At 41.6% G+C, this 21,244-nt stretch overlaps 1 protein-coding gene across 7 annotated transcripts in view; it reads left to right on the top strand.

The window, feature by feature from the left end:
• usp9 (ubiquitin specific peptidase 9) overlaps positions 1 to 21,244 on the top strand; it is a 47,210-nt gene that overhangs the window by 16,929 nt on the left and 9,037 nt on the right. For 2 of the 7 annotated variants that reach the window (XM_034693574.1, XM_034693573.1), the window contains exons 10-37: positions 111 to 263; positions 1,708 to 1,812; positions 1,932 to 2,138; positions 2,232 to 2,368; positions 3,691 to 3,729; positions 4,944 to 5,077; positions 5,189 to 5,279; positions 5,894 to 6,007; positions 6,118 to 6,346; positions 7,848 to 7,943; positions 8,057 to 8,268; positions 9,019 to 9,259; positions 9,465 to 9,614; positions 9,902 to 10,022; positions 10,632 to 10,762; positions 11,155 to 11,433; positions 11,537 to 11,674; positions 11,898 to 12,035; positions 12,378 to 12,544; positions 12,641 to 12,749; positions 12,892 to 13,038; positions 13,195 to 13,341; positions 13,444 to 13,651; positions 13,739 to 13,959; positions 14,936 to 15,123; positions 15,204 to 15,377; positions 15,497 to 15,638; positions 15,777 to 16,533. In XM_034693574.1, the coding sequence (XP_034549465.1) occupies positions 111 to 263; positions 1,708 to 1,812; positions 1,932 to 2,138; positions 2,232 to 2,368; positions 3,691 to 3,729; positions 4,944 to 5,077; positions 5,189 to 5,279; positions 5,894 to 6,007; positions 6,118 to 6,346; positions 7,848 to 7,943; positions 8,057 to 8,268; positions 9,019 to 9,259; positions 9,465 to 9,614; positions 9,902 to 10,022; positions 10,632 to 10,762; positions 11,155 to 11,433; positions 11,537 to 11,674; positions 11,898 to 12,035; positions 12,378 to 12,544; positions 12,641 to 12,749; positions 12,892 to 13,038; positions 13,195 to 13,341; positions 13,444 to 13,651; positions 13,739 to 13,959; positions 14,936 to 15,123; positions 15,204 to 15,377; positions 15,497 to 15,638; positions 15,777 to 16,533 (4,975 nt within the window). The remainder of the gene's footprint in view (positions 1 to 110; positions 264 to 1,707; positions 1,813 to 1,931; positions 2,139 to 2,231; positions 2,369 to 3,690; positions 3,730 to 4,943; positions 5,078 to 5,188; positions 5,280 to 5,893; positions 6,008 to 6,117; positions 6,347 to 7,847; positions 7,944 to 8,056; positions 8,269 to 9,018; positions 9,260 to 9,464; positions 9,615 to 9,901; positions 10,023 to 10,631; positions 10,763 to 11,154; positions 11,434 to 11,536; positions 11,675 to 11,897; positions 12,036 to 12,377; positions 12,545 to 12,640; positions 12,750 to 12,891; positions 13,039 to 13,194; positions 13,342 to 13,443; positions 13,652 to 13,738; positions 13,960 to 14,935; positions 15,124 to 15,203; positions 15,378 to 15,496; positions 15,639 to 15,776; positions 16,534 to 21,244) is intronic. The other 5 variants (XM_034693575.1, XM_034693576.1, XM_034693577.1 and 2 more) reach the window with 5 other exon arrangements.

Consider the following 21,244-nt stretch of genomic DNA (forward strand, 5'->3'; position numbering starts at 1 on the left):
AGCTACGCTCTTTCACTTCCTCACTCTACACTTTAAGATTTTTCATAATTTAAAACCCACCTCTCCTTTCTGTGTCTCCTCTCTGTGTCTCATTCCTTATCCCACTCCAGGAGTGGATCCAGCAGAACCACATCCTGTCGATCGTGCTGAGGGACAGCTTGCATCAGCCGCAGTACGTAGAGAAACTGGAGAAGATCCTTCGCTTCGTTATCAAAGAGAAAGCGCTTACAATGCAGGATTTGGACAACATCTGGGCTGCACAGGTACGCTGCTGTTTACACTGTTTTTTCTATGATTCTAATGAGGAGTTGTTTACTGTTTGTACTGACAAATGCCATCAAAAACAAAACGTTTGCTTTCAAGATATTTATGTTGACAATTTCTAATTGCATCATGTTAATTGTAAGTCTGTATTAACCTATTTCTACATAAATACAATGATCAGTGTTTCTCTCCCTTACATGTATGTAGTAAGTATGTTGATGTATATATAGCATGGATCTTGGTGTATTTTGGTTGGACATAAAAGAGCTTAATTGGATTAAGCCATTAGACAATTAAGGACTTCTACTTGAGCAGCAGTGATATAACGAGGGATGACTTCAGGGTGGTTCTATTGCTTTATGGGTGACATGAGTCTAGACCAGGAGGCTCAAACCCCGCCCCTTATGTCACACTATGCCTGGTTGAGTTCCGCATTTCCAATATGGCTGCCGCCGACTATTAGCTTCAAAACAGCGCTCAGGAACAGATGGTTAACATCACGGATACTACGTCCATTATTTATACACTCTATGGTCTGGACAGACAAGAATTTGAACTGCAGCTGAACAGCCTGGCTGAGGTATTCCAGTCTTGCTATAGCAGCAGCTGAAAACCTTTTTCATGTTTTCTTGCCCGGTTGTGATTTAAACCCGGCTGATATTAGGGATGGGCATTTCAAGCCAAAATACTTTTCGATGCTCATTGGCTTCTATTCGACGATTATTCACACACACACACAGGCACATACACATACAGTTGTCCCATTAACAGCCCATTTGTGTGGCAGTCACGTTAACCAGCAGCAGGATGAGGTGCTGCTAGTAGCGGGCACTGTCAGCGTCTGTCTCGATCTCTGTCAGTGTTTCTGTGACGCAGCGGCGTGGCGTGTGTGTTTAAATTTTACAGCCATGCTCAGTCTCTGGAAATACATGTGTAGTAGTGTTCATTCAGAAACTGTTACTTAATGCGGTTTGCAAACAGCCTTAAGACACTCTATAGCCCCCGTCTGGCGGGAATACCGTATTACAACCAGGCACCGGTATAAAACGATGAAAAATTGTACTTTTAAAATGAGAAAATATTTGAAGAAACTCTTCGATTTTTTTGAACATTCGAAAATCATTGCCCATCCCTAGCTGATATCTTTTGCAGTTTTACTTCAGACCATGGAAGCACAGTGCTGCATGGCATGATCACAACAAATAGATCTTGATTTGGCTTGAGGGAGAAGGAAAGCTGGTATTTTTGGAATACATTCACCTACTTTTAAGGCGAGGAGGTCAAAATCACAGTGAACCACTTCTTTTATGAGACCAACACACCAGAAACAAATGCAGTTGTGCATTGCCAACAAAAAGTATGCAGTCTGACGCTGCTGTGATGGTGGACATTAGAAGTTTTTGTTGACCCATCAGTCTTGTTGTTGCCTCTGTGTATCTGCAGGCTGGTAAGCATGAGGCCATCGTCAAGAATGTCCACGACCTCCTGGCCAAGCTGGCATGGGACTTCTCCCCTGAGCAGCTTGATCACCTCTTTGACTGCTTCAAGGTGAGTAGGAGTTGTGGTTTTTTTTTGTGAACCACAGATTAAACATCACATTAGTGTATTGTTCTTCCTGTTTTGTCCTTTTTTTTAAACCTCTGGACTTGGTTGTTCCTCTTGTGCAGGCAAGCTGGACAAACGCCAGCAAGAAGCAGCGCGAAAAACTGCTGGAGCTCATCCGGCGCTTGGCTGAGGATGATAAGGACGGAGTGATGGCCCACAAGGTCCTCAACCTGCTGTGGAACCTGGCACACAGCGATGATGTGCCCGTGGACATCATGGACCAGGCTCTTAGTGCTCACATTAAGATATTGGATTACAGTTGCTCCCAGGTACATGTCGGGTTGTTTTTCGGATGAGTTGTATGCCACATAATAGATGAGAAGTTTGTTGGAAGCAAAATGCTGTTTCATTTATGCTCACAGGACAGGGACACGCAGAAGATTCAGTGGATAGATCGCTTCATAGAGGAGTTACGAACCAACGACAAATGGGTGATCCCTGCCCTGAAGCAAATCAGAGAAATCTGTAGCCTCTTTGGAGAAGCCCCCCAAAACCTTAGGTAAGTTCACGGGAGAACAAAATCCCTTTTCTATATCACAGGAACTTTAACAGTGCGACTATGTTTGAAGTTTTTATTTAGTGCAGTATTTTAGTCTGAATTATTTGCACTAAATGCATCAACACACAGGAAAAGAACAGATTCAATTTTCCCATTTACACTAACTCCAATCACTCAACGCCCGAGCTTTAACTCAACACTCAACCAGTCTGAATGCCCCTTCTCTTACAGCTGACTCGCTAGTTGTCTGAATAGTCTGGCAATTAACTTTTCAAATACATTTTCAGTAAATATGAAGTTACTTTTTTAATTCAGATACTTAGATCATTCCCCATAGCAGACATTAAAGGGATATTTCAGTTTTTTTTAAGTGGGGTCGTATGAGTTACATTGCACTAGTGCTCCTGTTAGCCACAGTGAGTGCTGGTGAGCTCTTCCCCTTTTAATGAGAGAATTCCCAGATGACCGGCAGGCAAGCTAGGCTACAATTCCCTGTGGACAGGGACACCTCTTTCGCGTAATTTCGCTAAAGTTGAGAAGATATGGTCCTGGCACTCATCACGGTGCAATTGCATGCTCTACTAGGAAAAAAATTGCAGCTCTTGACTTTGCCGCCAGAAACCCCCTTTGTTTTGGCACTATTTTCGGACACACCTCGCAGACCTGTGTTCTTCCACTGCATGAGCATGGATACACGCCAATCAGCTGTTTGGATCAGCCTGCACTTTAAGGAACAAAAACTACAAACTGCAAAAATGAGTGATTCTGACAGCGGTGATGACATGCCGTTTACCTTAAAGACAAGAGGATACCTCTCATTAAAGGGGAAGAGCTCACCGGCACTCATTGTGGCTAGCAGGAGTACTAGTGCAATGTAACTCATATGACCCCACTTAAAAAAATAAAACTGAAATACCCCTTTAAGTAGACGTTTTAAACTGTCATAGCAGGAAAACCAGAGGAAAACATTGTAGCTTTATGGAATTTGACTGTCATTACTTTTATTACTTACACCTGTGCTTCTCCTGCTCTGACATGTTGAAATGTCTTCAATGAAACGAGTCTGTTTGCACCACATGCTGATCAAAAAAAGCACAAGCTAGCAATAACATAAGCTTGTTCTCTCAGTGAGAGCTGAGAACAAACACGTCAGGGAGAAACCAGGGTCAGAAATATTACAAATGTTAGCATAACAGCACATATTTAAAATCAATGTAAGATTCTTGTAGTCGTATTGTTAAACATTAATCATAAAATATTTCTGATTTGAAGTTTCCAGTCAACATAGAAAATATGTAGTATGCATGCCTGTTGTTTTTCAGAAAGAAAATGCCAATTAACATACAAACGAGCTTAGAAGGGTAAGTTCAGAGCTAATTTCAGGGTTCTACCTACCTCTGTGTTATGTCCAGTCTAACTTTCTCTTTGATATATTTAAGATGTACATAAAATATCAATCTCTGCCATGAATCTGCTTAAGCAATTCTTTCCCGGGTTTCATCTCAAATGACTGATTCGTCCTCCACTTCACTGTCCAAAGTCCTGCACACACGTAGTTCAGTCAGAAAACAGAGAGAATGTCAGAAAGCTTATCAATCATTCTTCTGAGCTCTCCACTTTCAGTTTGAAGTCCCCATGAAAACCCCATGAAGTTGTTTTGGCAGAATGGTAGTTCAAAGTTGTCATTTTCTAGAAGCACAAGCACATGTTGATGACTTTACTTGGCAGTGTGTGTTAATTTTGTATCCAGTTAAATACTGATCTCTGTGCTAAGAAAGCAAGTCAGAGTGCAAACACAAATAGTTCAGTTGCACAACTCAACCAGAGGTCCTTTGAGATGGAGCCCCATTCTTCCTGATGCCAGCTTTTTTCAGCACAAATCACTCAATGCAAAATATCAGAGGTATTTCATGCCTTGGATCCACTTTTTCAAATGAATGCAGATGTTGTTTCCTCAACATTTGCATATAGATCTTAAATATGTAAACTCTGGAATGTGTGATGGAAACCAGTTTTTCTATTCAGCATGATGAAGCCACTGCTTTTAGTCTGAGTCATGAAGTATCTGCAGAGTTTTAATGCACCTGAGCCGTCTCTTTCTCCTGGTGCTTCAGTATCAGTAATCAAACTGATATTAATATTTTGCAGATTATTATGTGGCTCATTATTAATATTTTCAGATCATGTGGCTTTTTGCAGTACGGTGGCTGAATCACTAAATCATGAACTGCAGTCTTTTTCAGTTCTTGAATCAATTTCTAAAATGTGGACAACAAGGCAGGAAATAGCCTTCATGGATATGACTTCTTCTGCTGGATATTCTGTGACACCACACACACACACACACACACACACAAACACACACAAATACACATACCAAAAGCTGCTTTCTTAAGTCCCTGAAAGAAAAAAAAAAGGAGAAATCGGCCATGCAATGTTTTCTTAATCACAACTTTTGTTATCAAAAGAGTGTAATATCAACTGAATTATCTCTCTCTCTCTTCCCTGGGTCCACATTGAACATCTTTTTGTGTCTTCAATACACCCTCCACTCTTCCTGCTGTTCTCTCTTTAGTCAAACCCAGAGAAGTCCCCATGTGTTTTACCGCCATGACCTGATCAACCAGCTGCAGCATAACCACGCTCTGGTCACCCTGGTGGCTGAGAACCTCTCGGCCTACATGGAGACGATGAGGCAGTTCTCTAAAGGTACAGTGTCACGGTCTTAAAGCGTGTTTGTCTGATATCACTGGAACAGAGCGGTGGAGTCAGGGATGTGGGCTGTCAGCACCCTGACTGGTCTTGTCTGTGCTCTTACAGAGGAACAAGCTGAGTTTGACCCCCAGACGGTCAGGCCAGGAAGCCGCTACAGCCATGTCCAGGAAGTACAGGAGAGGCTCAACTTCCTAAGGTACATGAACATCTTGTATTCAGATACATGGAAAGAACATGGGTGTTGTAGGTCCCTGAAAGCTGAGACTTAAACTCAGAATGAAATAAAAACAATAAAGAACATTTTAAAATTACAGCAGGCGACTGGAACCTCCCACTCCTATCTTTTTTCTTCTTTACTATGTGGCTAAGCAGCAGATACCTATTGAGAGTCTGTCCCCGTTTGAGCAGAAAAGACCCAGGTCACCCTTGTTTGTAAATACAGCTGTAATTATTTTGTTACATGCTAGCTGAACATGTTTGGTGGTTTTTAATAACAGGGGCAGTTTATTAGGAGACTGGTGACAAAGGCTCTAATGTTCAAAGCAGAATTCACGTTAGCCGGCATTATCCGGCTTTTGGCTGGTTTCACGTGCAGCAGTTTACACAACCTCTATTATTCATACCGCACATTCTGAGGACTCAAGCTGCTTAGTTTTGTCAAGGACAACAGTGGGCACTAAATATGGAGAAGGTACCACCCAGAGACTTGACACACCCCCTATTACGATTCAAGTCAGAGACCGACAACCAGGCCCTCACAAGCTTCAATCCGCCACTGGCTGCTATTGATTACCTTTTGTTTTTTGCCAGGTTCCTCCTGAAAGATGGCCAGCTGTGGTTGTGTGCCCCTCAGGCCAAGCAGATCTGGAAGTGTCTGGCTGAGAATGCAGTGTTTCTATGTGACCGCGAGGCCTGCTTCAAATGGTACAGCTTGACTTTCTCTCTCTCTCTCTTTCCTAAGCTTGAATAATTTCCCCTTTCTTTATCAATCGGCAAACATTTCATCTCAATGCTTTGGCACTTCTTCCTCGTAGGTACTCAAAGCTGATGGGAGATGAGCCTGACCTGGATCCAGACATCAATAAGGACTTCTTTGAGAACAACGTCCTGCAGTTGGACCCGTCTCTGCTCACAGAGAATGGCATGAAGTGCTTCGAGAGGTTCTTCAAGGCTGTCAACTGCAGGGAGGGCAAGCTGGTAGCAAAGCGCAGAGCCTACATGATGGATGACCTGGAACTAATAGGCTTGGACTACCTCTGGAGGGTGAGGAGATGGGTTCCAACAGGCAAACCCATGTTTTTATTTATTTGGTAGTTTAAAGTGCTGTGCCAGTCCTTTGCACTATGGAGGTTTCTAACACCTCAAAGAAATTGAAGACCTTGAGAAGAGAGAAGTGTTTAGCCCACTTGAGCAGCACTTAAACGTCTCAAACTGACAGAGTGAAGATTTGAAAACCTCCTGGTTACATAAATATGTTTATGTATTGCAGAAAGTGCCAAATACTCGGAAGGTTTTTGTTCAGCAAGGCCTGTTTTTGTTCTGGAAAGAGTCTTTAAGACCTACATCTTTCAGGAGCAATTACTCACATAATGTGCTTTCGCTCTACCTACTTTTCTCTCGCACTTACTTGTTACTTCATGCATCTGAGAGCCTTGTGGCACTTTTGTCAGGTGGAACGTTGAACCTAGCAGATTAGGTGAGGGGGGGGGCTGTTCTGTACCTCTGTTTCCACTGTTGTGATTGTACAAGAAAAGTTCACCATGGTGTTTCCTTTGTGCTAGGAAAGTTTCCTACAACTCTAAGAAAATAAGTGCAATATATATTGTTGTTGTGCGTTTTCTTAAGAGATATCCATGTGTAGAAACAAAACTTCTGTTCAGTCTGAACCCAACCTGACTGTATTTAGGTCAGTGTGCTGCAGATAATGAGGCTATGCTAGTTTTGAAGCTCTTATTTCTACTGATTAATTTTTATGTTTTTTGGACAAAGCATCAGCCAAAAGGAACACATATGCAGTAAAATAGAAGAGAGTTGATGAATTAATCCATTGATTGGCTATTTTTACACACGGATCTCTGAGCATAAGCAGGTCTATACCCTTTGAGTCAAGGTGGAAAGTTTCACAGCTATTGGAACAGTTAGGAATGTTGCAAAGAGAACAAGTATTTAATCAGACCTTGTGTTGAGGCTGGTTTATTCTTCTGCGTTGCCCCTACGCAGCAGTGGTCGATGCCGACATGAGCACCACATACTTGTGCTTGTCGATGTGTCCGTGTGGCGCAACAATTCTCTGCCGAAACGCTTGAGGGCAGTGCGGTCTCTCTGATAGTCCGGTCCCCTGTTTCCAGCCCCGCTACGATCTCTGTTTACTTATCCTCAGCAATTCAGAGCGTGTTATGTTAATCTACAGCTGATACATGTTGCCGTTTATCATACAGACATGATTACATGAAGAATAGAGAGGAGGAGATGAAATACACGGCCGAAAAAAGTGCTGTAAAAGCGTAAAATACAAGCCCCCGAGCCGACCAATTACAGGGCACGTCAGCTACATGCGTAGGCCTCCTGCGTAGGCACAGGAACTACACAGACCTCCGGCGTAGGCTGCGCCATCGATTTGACGTTGAAGTATAAATCAGGCTTTTGTGCTCAGTAATGAGGCTCCTCTTTTCTCTTGTGATGTGGACGTCTGCATTAGAACAGTCACAGAAAGACAGACTTTCATTTAAACCCACTGACTGACAAAGTTTCTTCTCTCTCTCAGGTTGTTATTCAAGGTAGCGATGACATTGCCAGTCGAGCCATAGACCTGCTGAAAGAGATCTACACCAACCTCGGACCAAAACTACAAGTCAACCAGGTAACCTGACCACTGTGCGCTGTAGGAGTCGCAGTGCATGCATCAACACGTGCTGTGCTGTCAAGAAGTCAACGTTACTTTTCGTCACCTGTTGCTTGTGTTTCTCTTTCCAGGTTGAAATCCATGAAGATTTCATCCAGTCGTGTTTTGACCGTCTGAAGGCTTCGTATGACACTCTGTGTGTGTTGGACGGAGACAAAGACAGCATCAACTGTGCCCGTCAGGAGGCTATCCGCATGGTGCGAGTTCTCACTGTGCTCAAGGAGTACATCAACGAGTGTGACAGTGACTACCATGAGGAGAGGACTATACTCCCTATGTCAAGGTATGATTACAACGACTCTGAGTGCATGAAGAGAGGTAAACAGTAGAGAAGGGCATTTCAAGCCAAAATACTATTCCATAATCATTGGCATCTATTCGCTGTGACTGTCGCTAATGTTTCTTCTTCTTTTGGTATTTAATGGAGTCAGTATTCTTCTTCTCCTGTTTGCTAATATGATTAGCAAACAGCTTTAAGACGCTGTATAGCCACCGTCTGGCGGGAATACCGTATTACAACCTCATTTTTATTTATTTATTTTTTAAATATTTTATTTGTAACTTTTTTATTGTAACAACAAGACAAAACAAATACAATCAAACAGGGGCTCAGACATGTGAAATGAAATAAAATAAAATTGAAAATATTAAAAATAAAATGAATAAAATAAAAAGATAAATAAATTAATAGAAAACACGTGAAGAAAATTTTAGTTGAAAATTTTACAACCTTATTTACATAGTTGATTACAACCAGGCACCAGTGAAAATGATTTAAAAGTTTACTTTTAGAATGAGAAAATGTTCGAAGTAACTCCAATTTTTACAAAGTGAACGAATATTCCAATATTCGAAAATAATCCCTAGTGAACATATTACTTAAAATCCACATTATTGTTATTCAGACACTGGAGAAACACTTTTTAATACATCCACATAAGAATCCTTGTACTGAATCTTTCTGAAAATGTTTCAAACTGTTCCCAAACGTAACAAAGACTCCACTCAATCCTTCTTTCTTCATGTGTTGCAGAGCTTTTCGTGGGAAGCACATCACATTGATCGTCCGCTTCCCAAACCAGGGGCGCCAAGTGGATGACTTGGATATTTGGTCACACACCAATGACACAATAGGCTCAGTTCGGCGTGGCATCCTGAACAGGATCAAAGCTAATGCTGCGCACACAAAGATAGAGCTTTTTATCGGCGGGGAGGTGGTGGATCCCGCTGACGACAGGAAGCTGATTGGGCAGCTCAATTTGAAGGACAAAACGGTACGAGTACTAGTGTCTCTCCTTTTTTTTTTCTCAACAAAGGGAGTGTTCCATTAAAGATGGCGCTCCTACAGCTCATTAATAACTGATTGATCCTGAAAGTGTTCCTTAGAGCGGTGTTTGTTTTGCTCCTGAATGAACTCATGTAAACCATGTGTAGCTTGTGTTAAGCTGGCATTAACTCACTGTTGTGTTTCATGTGCAGCTGATCACGGCCAAGCTGACCCAGGTGAGTGCCAACATGCCCTCCAGCCCAGACAGCTCGTCTGACTCATCCACCGGCTCTCCTGGTAACCACGGCAACCACTACAGCGATGGGCCCAACCCTGAGGTGGAGAGCTGTCTTCCTGGTGTGGTGAGTTAAACAGCACTGATAATTTATGTTCTGCACAAACAGATATTCCCTCTGAATACATAACCAACATAAGGAGGGCGGAGTGGGGTGATGTTAATTGGAGAATGCGTATTTGATGTATACTTTTAGTCAGGCTCTTAAATTATTGATTTCAAGTTCAGGTCATGTTCTCAGAATGCCAGCATGACTCATCCAAATGTTTACATCAATGATTTACTCTCTCACCTCTACGTCAGAGTTGTTTTTTTTAATGTGAAATTATAAACTTTCTTTGCCTTTTTACACAGATTATGTCGCTGCATCTGCGCTACATCTCCTTCCTGTGGCAGGTGGCAGATCTGGGTTGTAACCTCAACATGCCACTACTCAGAGATGGAGCTCGAGTTCTCATGAAGCTCATGCCCCCAGGTACACATTCACCTCTGCTCTCAATATATAAAGTGCACCTGATGAAAAAACAACACCTGCACACACTGACACGGGCTGCTTTCGAAACGACCTGCTACACACTACCTATACTGCTTTTGGATTCAGTGTGTAGTATGACTGTTCTGTTGGATCTGTGTTGCAGTATGCTGAGCCAGACGTCACTGGATTTCTGGTTTAGGAAAGCAGAAGTAAACAACAACCAAACTGATCGCAAAACTGCTTCTTTAGCATTCATTTTATAATTTAAAAAGTTAAGAAGTGGTTTATATGGAATATATTGATTTTTACAGCACCTAAAAACGGAGTACCACCGTCAAAGAAGAGTACAAGAAGAAGTGTAATGCTAGCGCTGTGCATTGTGGGGAACAGTACGCGAGGCAGACTAGTCCGATGCATACTGTGAAATTTTCCTGAATCAGTATGACATCCGGGTAGTTTTGGCATACTGCAAATTTTGCTCTTTTTCACTTACTACATACTGAATTTGGCCAAATCAGTATGTACTGCTAGTATAGAAGGTGGTTTCGAAAACAGCCACAGACTCTTTAAACCTCACCTCTCATGTTTGTGATCTCTCCGTCTCCTCAGATAACACTACAGTGGAGAACCTGCGAGCGGTGTGTCTGGACCACGCTAAGCTTGGGGAGAACAGCCTCAGCCCTTCCTTGGACTCGCGCTTCTTTGGCCCCTCACCCTCACAAGTGCTCTACCTCATTGAGGTGGGTTGAACTGTGCTAGCTAGAACACCTCAAGTTGTTAAAGTTTAATGCCTTGGTATACATGTTGACTTTGGTGTTTTATTTACTGTTTTTGCTCATTGATTTTTTCTGAGGTTGTTCCTGGTTTCTCTTGTTTTGAAAAGTGCTGTAGAAATAACTTTTTTATTCTTTTGTTCAGATGTTGTTCGGATTAGACAGCTTGGCATCACCGTTAGCATGCTAATAAGCCATATGAATATATATCCTGTCTTGAATTGCCTCATTAGTAGATTAGCAGGAAAGCTGCAGTGAATTTAACATTTCAGAGTCTGTGTTTTTATGCAGCAAAGATAACCACTTTATAAAACTCCTGTGTGAAAAGGAAGCTTACACTAATCCTGTCCATGTTTCAGGTTGTTTATGCTCTGCTGATGCCAGCCAGTGCCACTCTGGGCGAGGACGCCAGTGACTTCCAGTACAACTTCTTAAAGAGTGGCGGACTGCCCCTGGTGTTGAGCATGCTCACCAGAAACAACTTCCTCCCATCAGCTGACATGGAGACACGGCGTGGAGCATACCTCAACGCTCTGAAGATCGCTAAGCTCCTCCTCACTGCTGTAGGCTTTGGGCATGTGAAAGCTGTGGCTGAGGCCTGCCAGCCCAACGCTGAGGGGAATATTCCTGTCTCACCGGTTAGACAGCACACATATAACTCGCACAGAGATGAACCTGCACTACTTGTTCCTCCTTGTTGACTTCCATATATCTTACATCACTTCTTTTGCTTGTGCACAGATAAATCAGGCCACTCATGACCAGGCTCTGGTCCTCCAGAGTGCCCTGCAAAACATCCCCAACCCTGCCTCCGAGTGCATGCTGCGCAATGTAGCTATCCGCCTAGCCCAGCAGATTTCCGATGAGGTAACAGAAAATGTAAGAGAATCGGCTGCTCAAGGGTTTGTAAAAAATGAACATGTAACAGCAGTAGGGTTTAATAAAGGTAATAATAATGATAATTGTAATGGTAATGGATTTAAATGAATCTGTTCTATTAGACGCTGCCTTTAAGGCGGTTATAGCCATTCTTTTAATTTTGATATTTAATCTCAGCCTCAGTTTGTAATAATGGCTTTTATGGGAATATTTTTTTCACCAGAATTTCTTCCAGGTATCGAAGTACATCCCAGACATTTGTGTGATCAGAGCGGTGCAGAAAATAGTGTGGGCATCCGGCTGTGGCACAGTACAGCTCGTCTTTAGTTCAAATGAAGAAATCAGCAAGATATATGAAAAGGTAGGTTTCCTTTGAACACTGCTCTTTGTCGATGTCTTTCTTTCTTCTTTTTCCATCTCTTTTAATTTTAAAATCGTATCAGTATAATAAATTGAACAGTAAGCAGGAGAACACTGAGTGATGGCTGTGCAGCACAGACTTCAATAATAGATGTAGACTGCTGTAGGACCAGGGGAGGCAGGACAAGCCTGGTCCCTAAAGGTCCTTAGCTTCAAGCAAGGTTCAACCAGGGGACAAAGTGCTTTTGATGGGCTTAGTAGACTTTCGAGGGATTAAAAATTTAGAAATTGCAGTGCTTCATATATTTTTATATAATATTTTCCATCTCTCTTTTTGTGTTAGACGAACGCAGCTAAGGAGCCAGATGGGGAAGATGAGCAGGTGTGCTGTGAGGCCCTGGAAGTGATGACGCTGTGTTTCGCCCTCATGCCCACGGCTCTGGATACGCTAAGTAAAGAGAAGGCCTGGCAGACCTTCATCATAGACCTGCTGCTACACTGCCACAGCAAGTGAGTACACCCGGATGTGTTACTTAAGCATGAAGGCAGCCTTTCATCAAGTTAAATAGATACCATGATGCTCATTATTGAATTTGTTTCAAACAGATCTGTGCGTCAAATGGCCCAGGAGCAGTTCTTCCTCATGGCAACTAGGTGCTGTATGGGTCATAGACCCCTCCTCTTCTTTATCACCCTGCTCTTCACCGTGCTGGGGGTGAGTTGCTTTACACCTTGTGTTCCTAAAGACTTCAATAAGTGCCTCCTTCTGTTATTAGAAGCATTATTTAGCATCACCAGCTGCCAGCTGTTGGCTTCCAAGATTCTGATTTTAAATTGATGTGTCCTCCGATGTCCAGAGCACAGCCAAGGAGCGAGCCAAACATGCTGGAGACTACTTCACTTTACTCCGACACCTTCTGAACTATGCTTACAACAGCAACATCAACCTGCCAAATGCTGAGGTGCTGCTCAACAACGAGATCGACTGGCTCAAACGGATAAGGGTAATGCAGCTTGTTGATTACATGTTCACGACTTGTTTTAATACCTGAAGCCAATACGTTTATCTTGACTCCTAAGAAGATGGTTAGCTATTGTTTGGCCATCACAGCTGAGTGTGAGACAAAGCTGACGGTACTCGATGTGTTTGCATTGACTAGGATGAAGTCAAGAGGACGGGGGAGACTGGTGTGGAGGAGACCATCCTGGAGGGCCATCTCGGAGTCACCAAAGAGCTTCTAGCTTTCCAGACACCAGAGAAGAAGTATTACATCGGCTGTGAGAAGGGAGGCGCAAACCTCATCAAGGTAGAACCGTCAGACAAGACCTGAAAACAGGTGGAAAAAATATTCATACTCTACTTTTTCACAGCCTTACTAAGACAAGTTTCTGTCATTCTTCTTGATTAGGAGCTGATCGACGACTTCATCTTCCCTGCATCTAATGTGTACCTGCAGTACATGAAGAGTGGGGAGTTCCCCACAGAGCAGGCCATCCCGGTGTGCAGCACTCCCGCTTCCATCAACGCTGGCTTTGAGCTCCTGGTGGCTCTGGCTGTCGGCTGTGTCCGCAACCTCAAGCAAATAGTTGACACCCTAACTGACATGTACTATTTAGGTATGAAAACATCAGTGTGGTAATTTCTCAGTATTTCAACGATGACTCGTAAATTACATCATGCATGCAAACCTGTCTTCCCTCCAGGTTGTGAGACACTGACGGAGTGGGAGTACTTGCCTCCGGTGGGGCCGCGGCCAAATAAAGGATTTGTGGGTTTAAAGAACGCAGGGGCCACCTGTTATATGAACTCTGTCATTCAGCAGCTGTACATGATCCCTCCAATCCGCAACGGCATCCTAGCCATCGAGGGCACAGGCACAGACGTGGATGATGACATGTCAGGGGATGAGAAGCAGGAGAACGAGGTACACTGACATTCTGCTCCACTTAAGAGCCTTTCTCAGCACACTGCGGCTTACTTTACTGCTGACAATAGGCTCATACTCATTTCTGCTGAAGCATTAGCGCGATCCAATATCATCATTATTACTCGACAGTGAATGTGGTAGCTTCAGAGACTCACTCTGACAAAATGCAAACAATCAGATCATTTGTGATTATCTGATGGCGCTTTAGTTTTTGCGTTTCTTGTTGGTTTTTTACTTAGTTTTTATTTTGGTTCAGGCAACTTAAACAGTCACTTATACACCTTTTACTGTATCTGTTGCTATATGGTTTCATAAAATATAATATAACAATACACAAAACAGAAAGACATACCTTTAAATGAATGAATTAACAAGTAAGAGTGAGTAATACATACATATAGAAATAATAGAAAAGGGAAGGAAGAGAAAAATAGAAATAAAATAAAAAGAAGTGAATAAATGAAACTATAAAGGTCACTTCACTTCACTAACACAATCAAGGCAGGGCTCCACCTTCCAACAAACACATCCCTCTGCAGTCTCAGAGTAGTTTCTACGTTTTTAAGCTTAACTTGATGTCATTTATGTTGCATCTTTAATACATGCTGTCCAAAGAGCTTCAGATTAAAAATTAAAGCAACACTGACAGAAAAAAGGCAACAATCTGTTAAGTTTCCAATAGCACGGAAATTACAACAAGATAGTTCAACATGTAAGAAATCTAGAAGTCAAACAAATTGTGAATTTAAAAATAATCCTTAAGAAAAAATGTTAAAACATCACCTCTCATTGCAACTTACACTCAGGCTGTAATATTTCTGCAGTTTTCAGGCCAAATTCCAAAGATAAATGTTAATTTTCTCCCAAATAAACAAATAGAGCTCATCACTGTTACATCTAATAGCAGAAGAAATGTTTGTAATATAGACTCAAGTCAACAATTACATGACTTCTGTGCATTTTGTCATCACAGAGTAACGTGGATCCCCGGGACGAAGTGTTCAGCTACCACCATCAATTTGATGACAAACCCTCCAGTAAGTCAGAGGACAGGAAAGAGTACAACATCGGGGTACTGCGTCACCTTCAGGTCATTTTTGGTCATCTGGCTGCGTCCAGGCTGCAGTACTACGTCCCAAGAGGATTCTGGAAACAGTTCAGGTATGTTAGAGTCGTGATTTGATTTGTAATGTGATTGTTCACCAGTCACTGATTCTCATCTTTACTTCCTTCTTACTTAGGTTATGGGGAGAGCCAGTGAACTTGAGAGAGCAACATGACGCTCTGGAGTTTTTCAACTCTTTGGTGGACAGTCTGGACGAAGCTCTGAAAGCCTTAGGCCACCCCGCCATGCTCAGCAAGGTGCTGGGAGGGTCCTTCGCAGATCAAAAGATCTGTCAGGGATGCCCCCACAGGTGAGCGCAGCCTTTCCCCCTCTCTATGCTCATTTAATGGAAATATTAACATAACTTCTGCAACATGAAACTGAGACTGCTTTGGGCTCATTTGACCGGATCATTCGTCTTGTTCTCAGGTATGAGTGTGAGGAGTCATTCACAACACTCAATGTAGATATCAGAAACCACCAGAACCTGTTGGACTCAATGGAGCAGTACGTTAAAGGAGATCTGCTTGAGGGAGCCAACGCCTACCACTGTGAGAAGTGTAATAAAAAGGTGAGGATGGAGAGGATAGGATGAACAGCAGTGATAGAAATAGACATTTGGATGTGTGATTTCTTTTACTCATCAGCTTCTTCATGATGCAGTCATAGAGCCAGAGAGGTTATGTATGATGTTTTCTCTTCCCGTCAGGTGGACACAGTAAAGCGCCTGCTGATTAAGAAGCTCCCCCCTGTCCTGGCCATCCAGCTGAAGCGCTTCGACTACGACTGGGAGAGAGAGTGTGCCATCAAGTTCAACGACTACTTTGAGTTCCCCAGGGAGCTCGACATGGAGCCGTACACGGTAGCCGGCGTGGCCAAGCTGGAGGGCGATGACGTCAACCCGGAGAACCAGGTGATCCAGCAGAATGAGCCCTCTGAGCCCACACCTCCAGGGAGCTCCAAGTACCGTCTGGTGGGAGTGCTGGTCCACTCAGGCCAGGCCAGCGGCGGACACTACTATTCCTACATAATCCAGAGGAACGGCGGTGACGGTGAAAAGAACCGCTGGTATAAGTTTGACGATGGTGACGTGACTGAGTGCAAGATGGACGATGAGGAGGAGATGAAGAACCAGTGCTTTGGAGGGGAATACATGGGTGAGGTGTTCGATCACATGATGAAAAGGATGTCGTACAGGAGGCAGAAGCGCTGGTGGAACGCCTACATCCTTTTCTATGAGCGCATGGACTCACTGGACAAGGACAGCGAGCTTGTCAAATACATCTCAGAGTTGGCCATCTCCTCCACCAAGCCTAATCAGGTCAAGATGCCTGGTGTCATCGAGTGCAGCGTCCGCAAGCAGAACGTCCAATTCATGCACAACAGAATGCAATACAGCCTGGAATATTTCCAGTTCATTAAGAAACTTCTGACCTGTAACAGTGTCTATTTAAACCCTCCTCCAGGTAGGCATCCTTTCTCTTCATGCACTGCTATATGAGCTGTTGATGCAAACATATTGATGTGTTGTTATTCAGTTTAAAAAGACAGGAAATTAAATGAGCACAGCCACTTAACCTTTGCACAAACATCTGATGGGATGTTTTAGAAGCAGAGTGTAAACACTAAACATGAAACACCACAGAAACATACACAAAGCTGGGTGTTGTGGACAATTTTACAAACATTCAACAGGTAAATGCTTGTTTGGAGCAACATATTATATCATCATGAACACCAACTCAACTCATTTTTATTTATAGAGCCCCTTTCATACATTCAAACATGCAGCACAGAAGAACAGAGACAGAAAGCAACAGTGTGATATGAAATACTTTGAAATAAAAATGATATAAATTAAATTGAATTAAATCAAACAAACACCAGAAAAATAAAATAATTACAAAGAAGATAGAATAAAATAAATAAAATCAATTAAAATAAAATCAATCAACTAAATAAAATCAAATAAATACCAGAAAAATGAAATAAAAAATCGAAAAAAGATGTAATAAAACTAAAATATTAAATATTAAATAAAATCAATTAAAATAAAATCAATCATTTAAATCAAATAAATACCAGAAAGATTACATGGAATGGTTGAAAAAGATATAATAAAATAAAACATTAAATAAAATCAATTTAAATCAAATCAATACCAGAAAAAATGAAATACAATTATTGAAAAAGAAATAGAACGAAAATAGAATAAATAAAAATGATGCTAAAACAATGGTCATAAAAGTAATAATGCAGTCCAAGGATAAAAGGAAATTAATCCAAATTAAAAGCCTGATTAAAAAGGTGAGTCTTAAGTTTGCTTTTAAAAGTGAGGGCTTAACCATATAGACCAAATATCTTGATACCTTTTCATTTAATGGGGACACATTATTTATCTGTACATAAACATTCCTCATTCCACTCTTTAAATAGATGACCTCATGGTCAGTAAGCATATTACTGTAAGTGGTTCTTACTGTAAACAATCCCTTTACTGAGGATTGGTCCTGGCATATTTTTGATTTGTTTTCAGTTCATTCACCATCGCTCTCACTAGTAGTCAATTGAAGTCTGTGACCAACACTCTGCGTCCTCTGCCACTTGTTGAATCGCACTGCTTTCACAACATTACTCCCATTGTTGGTTGTCATAGCAACCAGTCCCATCGGTCTGAGCTTGCAGCTTGTCGGGGCGTCCTGCAGGGCTTCAGCTAAGTTCTCTCCGGTGTGATTTTGGGGGGAAAATAACTGGTTTGGAGACAGGCACTTTAAAACTCCCACTCTTCTATTAAAGTTCTGTCACACTCATATTTGGCTCACATAAGAGGCTCTCTCTTATGTCAGTGTAAGTTTTTGGCATTACTTCTCTTGTAAAGTAGTTGTGACTAGGCAACTGGTACCTTGGGTCAGTGGTTTTTGGCAGCTGTGTAAAGTTGTCCTGTTCCACGGTTGCAACAGAGACTGTCTTCAACAATATGGTTGCCACTGCCTTGATTTTATTGCCACAATTTTTAGTTTTTTCCCAGCAAGGCACAGCTCGGATAAATGAAGCTTGCATCGTGGATTGTTTCGGTGCTGAAGATTGTGAAGGCTTCATGTCTGGGTTGTATAAATAATGGACGTAGTATCAGTGACATCGCCCATCTGTTCCTGAGTGATTTTTTGAAGCCTATCCTCGGCGGGAGCCATATTGGAAATGCAGAACTCAACCAAACTGCTGTTGAGTTAGTGTGAGGTAAAGAGGTGGGCTTTGAGCCTCCTAGCCAACAGCTACAGTGTTCCCGCCTGTCATTCAAGTCAGTCATGCCCTTATTTGGACAAAACTCTCAATCTTAATATCTTCTGAACTGTTGTATTAGAAAAAAAACACCCCAGTACAGTGTGTGCCGATCAAGCAGCAACCTCCGGTCTCAAAATATGAAGCCCATGCGGGATTGTTATAAACTGCAATTCATCGAGCGTCCACTTGAGGCTTGCTGCATAAACACCGGAAACCACATAGACACCCATTCATTAAGACGATCTTTACAGCAGAAATAAACATGTTTACAGCCTGGTTCAAAAAACGGCTTAGCTCTATGTCGCTTATTTCTCTATCAGCACACACTGTACGGGGGGTGAATTTTTTTCCAAGGCAACAGTTCAGAAGATATTAAGATTATGAGTTTTTTCCCAAATAAGGACTTGACTGACTTGACTCCCGGACGGGAACACATAGCTGTTGGCGAGGAGGCTCAAAGCCCGCTTCTTTACGTCACACTCTTTTGGATGAGTTCAGCATTTCCAATATGGCCCCCGCCGACGATTGGCTTCAAAACAGCTTTCAGGAACAGGTGGGTGACGTCACAGATACTACGTCCATTATTTATACAGTCTATGGTGCTGATGGAGAAATGAGCTCTTCAGACCGTAGCTGTTTTTTTGTACCAGGCCGTAAACATGTTTATTTCTGCTGCAAAGATCAATTTAATGAATGGGTGTGTATGTGGTTTCTGGTGTTTCTGCAGCCAGCCTAAAGTGGTCGCTGGAATTGCAGTTTTTAACACTTCAGCATGGGCTTCATATTTTGAGACCGGAGGTTGCCGCTTGGTTGTAGCATGCAGTTTTACACACTCTCATATTGTACTCAATGGCGCTGTTTTAAGGAGATTCGTCAAGCTTGAACTTTTTGTTGCAACCTGTTTTCAGCCTTCTCTACAGAATACATTATTCTGCTGCTCATCTGAAATTTAAAACCTCAGCCATCTGCATAATAATCCATCCTTTTTACTGACCAACATCCTGCTCTTAATCTGCCTCTATGTTGTCGCCACATACAGGCCTTGTTGTTGTGAGCGAGGGAGCCATATCAAATGAGGTTGATGAATAGTACTGAGCGATCTGATATCCATTTATATAAATTGATAACATTCATAACCAGAACTATAAAATAATGAGCTTTAATGTCTTATCTTTGATCTATAACCTTTTGAATTATACATCAGTGATGGCATAGCTCAACCCTCGCGTGTGCTGAGTTGTCAGAGTAACATAAACGCTCAGTATGACGTAACTCCTCCAGTTATGTCTCTGCATATTCAGTATCTCCACGGGGCTTCTTTTATCTCATGAACAGTGATCAAGCCCTCATCACGTGTCAGCTGTGGATTCTCTCTTAAAGAAACAGCAGTCTGAACTTTATCTTCAAATGTTTGCCTCGCCTGTCTTAGCAGTAACGTTTCAAAGTGATGCTAACACACGGAGTCTCTGTGGAAAGAAATGGCGTTCTGTAGCATTTAGCACAGGCTGCCGAGAAATGCACTGCCTCTGTAATGCATTATTAATGGAGCCAGAGCCCGTAATGATCCACAGGAAAATAAATGTTTGGAAGCAGTCATCAGGACCACAACTCTCGATGGGGGTAGAATGATTCAGATTTAAAGAAGTGAGTGAGGATGGGTTTTGGAGTTCGTCTTTTTTCAGCTGAAACAAAGTGATTGGAGTTCTGAGTCGAGGCTGCCCTCCCAGTTTCTGAGCGGACTGCTTTTAATTGCTTAATCATCCTTTCATTTTTCATCTCATCTGTAGTTTGTGCTGAGTTCAGCTGGATCCAGACGGGATTATCTGGCTCTTTTCTTTCAACTATTAATAATAGTGTTCAACTGATATCATCTTTAACGGCTGATGCTGATGTTGGTAATTAGAGAGCAGATAGATAGATAGATAGATAGATAGATAGATGTACTTTATTGATCCCCCATTAGGTGAAATGTGTTTGTTCCAGCAGCTTATAACAAGGGACATGAGAATAAAACAAGGTGCTTAAAAAAAAAAAAAGAAATAATAATAATAATGATAAGGTGAATATAAATTAAAATAGTAATAATAATAAGTTAAATATAAAATCTGAATAAAATAAAATTACAGTAATAATGATAAGGTGAATATAAGATTTAAAAAAAAAATGTAATAATAATAAGGTTAATATAGATCAAAATAAAATAATAGTAATAATGATTAGGTGAATATAAAATAAGATTAAGAAATAAAATAAACATAGTAAATATAACAGATATATACACTATGTACACTACTACACTTCTATCTTATGAATCCATAGTACGGTAAGCTATAGGATGGATAAAATTGCACCATATTTTTATGAGTATAATGCTGACATCACATTTTTGTGGTTGTTTTTCTCCATTCCATGAAATGCACGATTTAATAATAAAAACATCCATCATTCCACACACATCACACTCTAATGAACATGGTTATCTTAGCCAGTAACATGTCTTTAATGATATAGAAACATACATTTTGTTATGCTTAAAATTTCAGAGCATGGCTGATATTTATGTCAAAAGCAAGACTACACTGCATCATTCTATATGTCACAACAGAATATATTTAACACCAGCCAGTCACTGTTTTATATTTGATCTGCCATCTTTGAGGATAGAATCAGCCGATACTAATTATTTCCAAGTGTCATTAATCAGACAGATGAATCCATCCCTCTCTAACTGATAACATACGGCATACATGAAATGAAGCGCTCAGTTTGTGGAGTTATTTTTTGAATTGATTCCCCACTCTTCATTTTGAATTGAATGGATTTGAATTGAAGTGTTGGCCATGAAGCCAAAAGTCAAGCTTTTTCTTTTTGAGTCAGTTTTGGGTAGAAATTGTC

This window comes from Notolabrus celidotus, chromosome 10 (assembly GCF_009762535.1).
Source record: "Notolabrus celidotus isolate fNotCel1 chromosome 10, fNotCel1.pri, whole genome shotgun sequence".
NCBI classification, from domain to species: domain Eukaryota; kingdom Metazoa; phylum Chordata; class Actinopteri; order Labriformes; family Labridae; genus Notolabrus; species Notolabrus celidotus.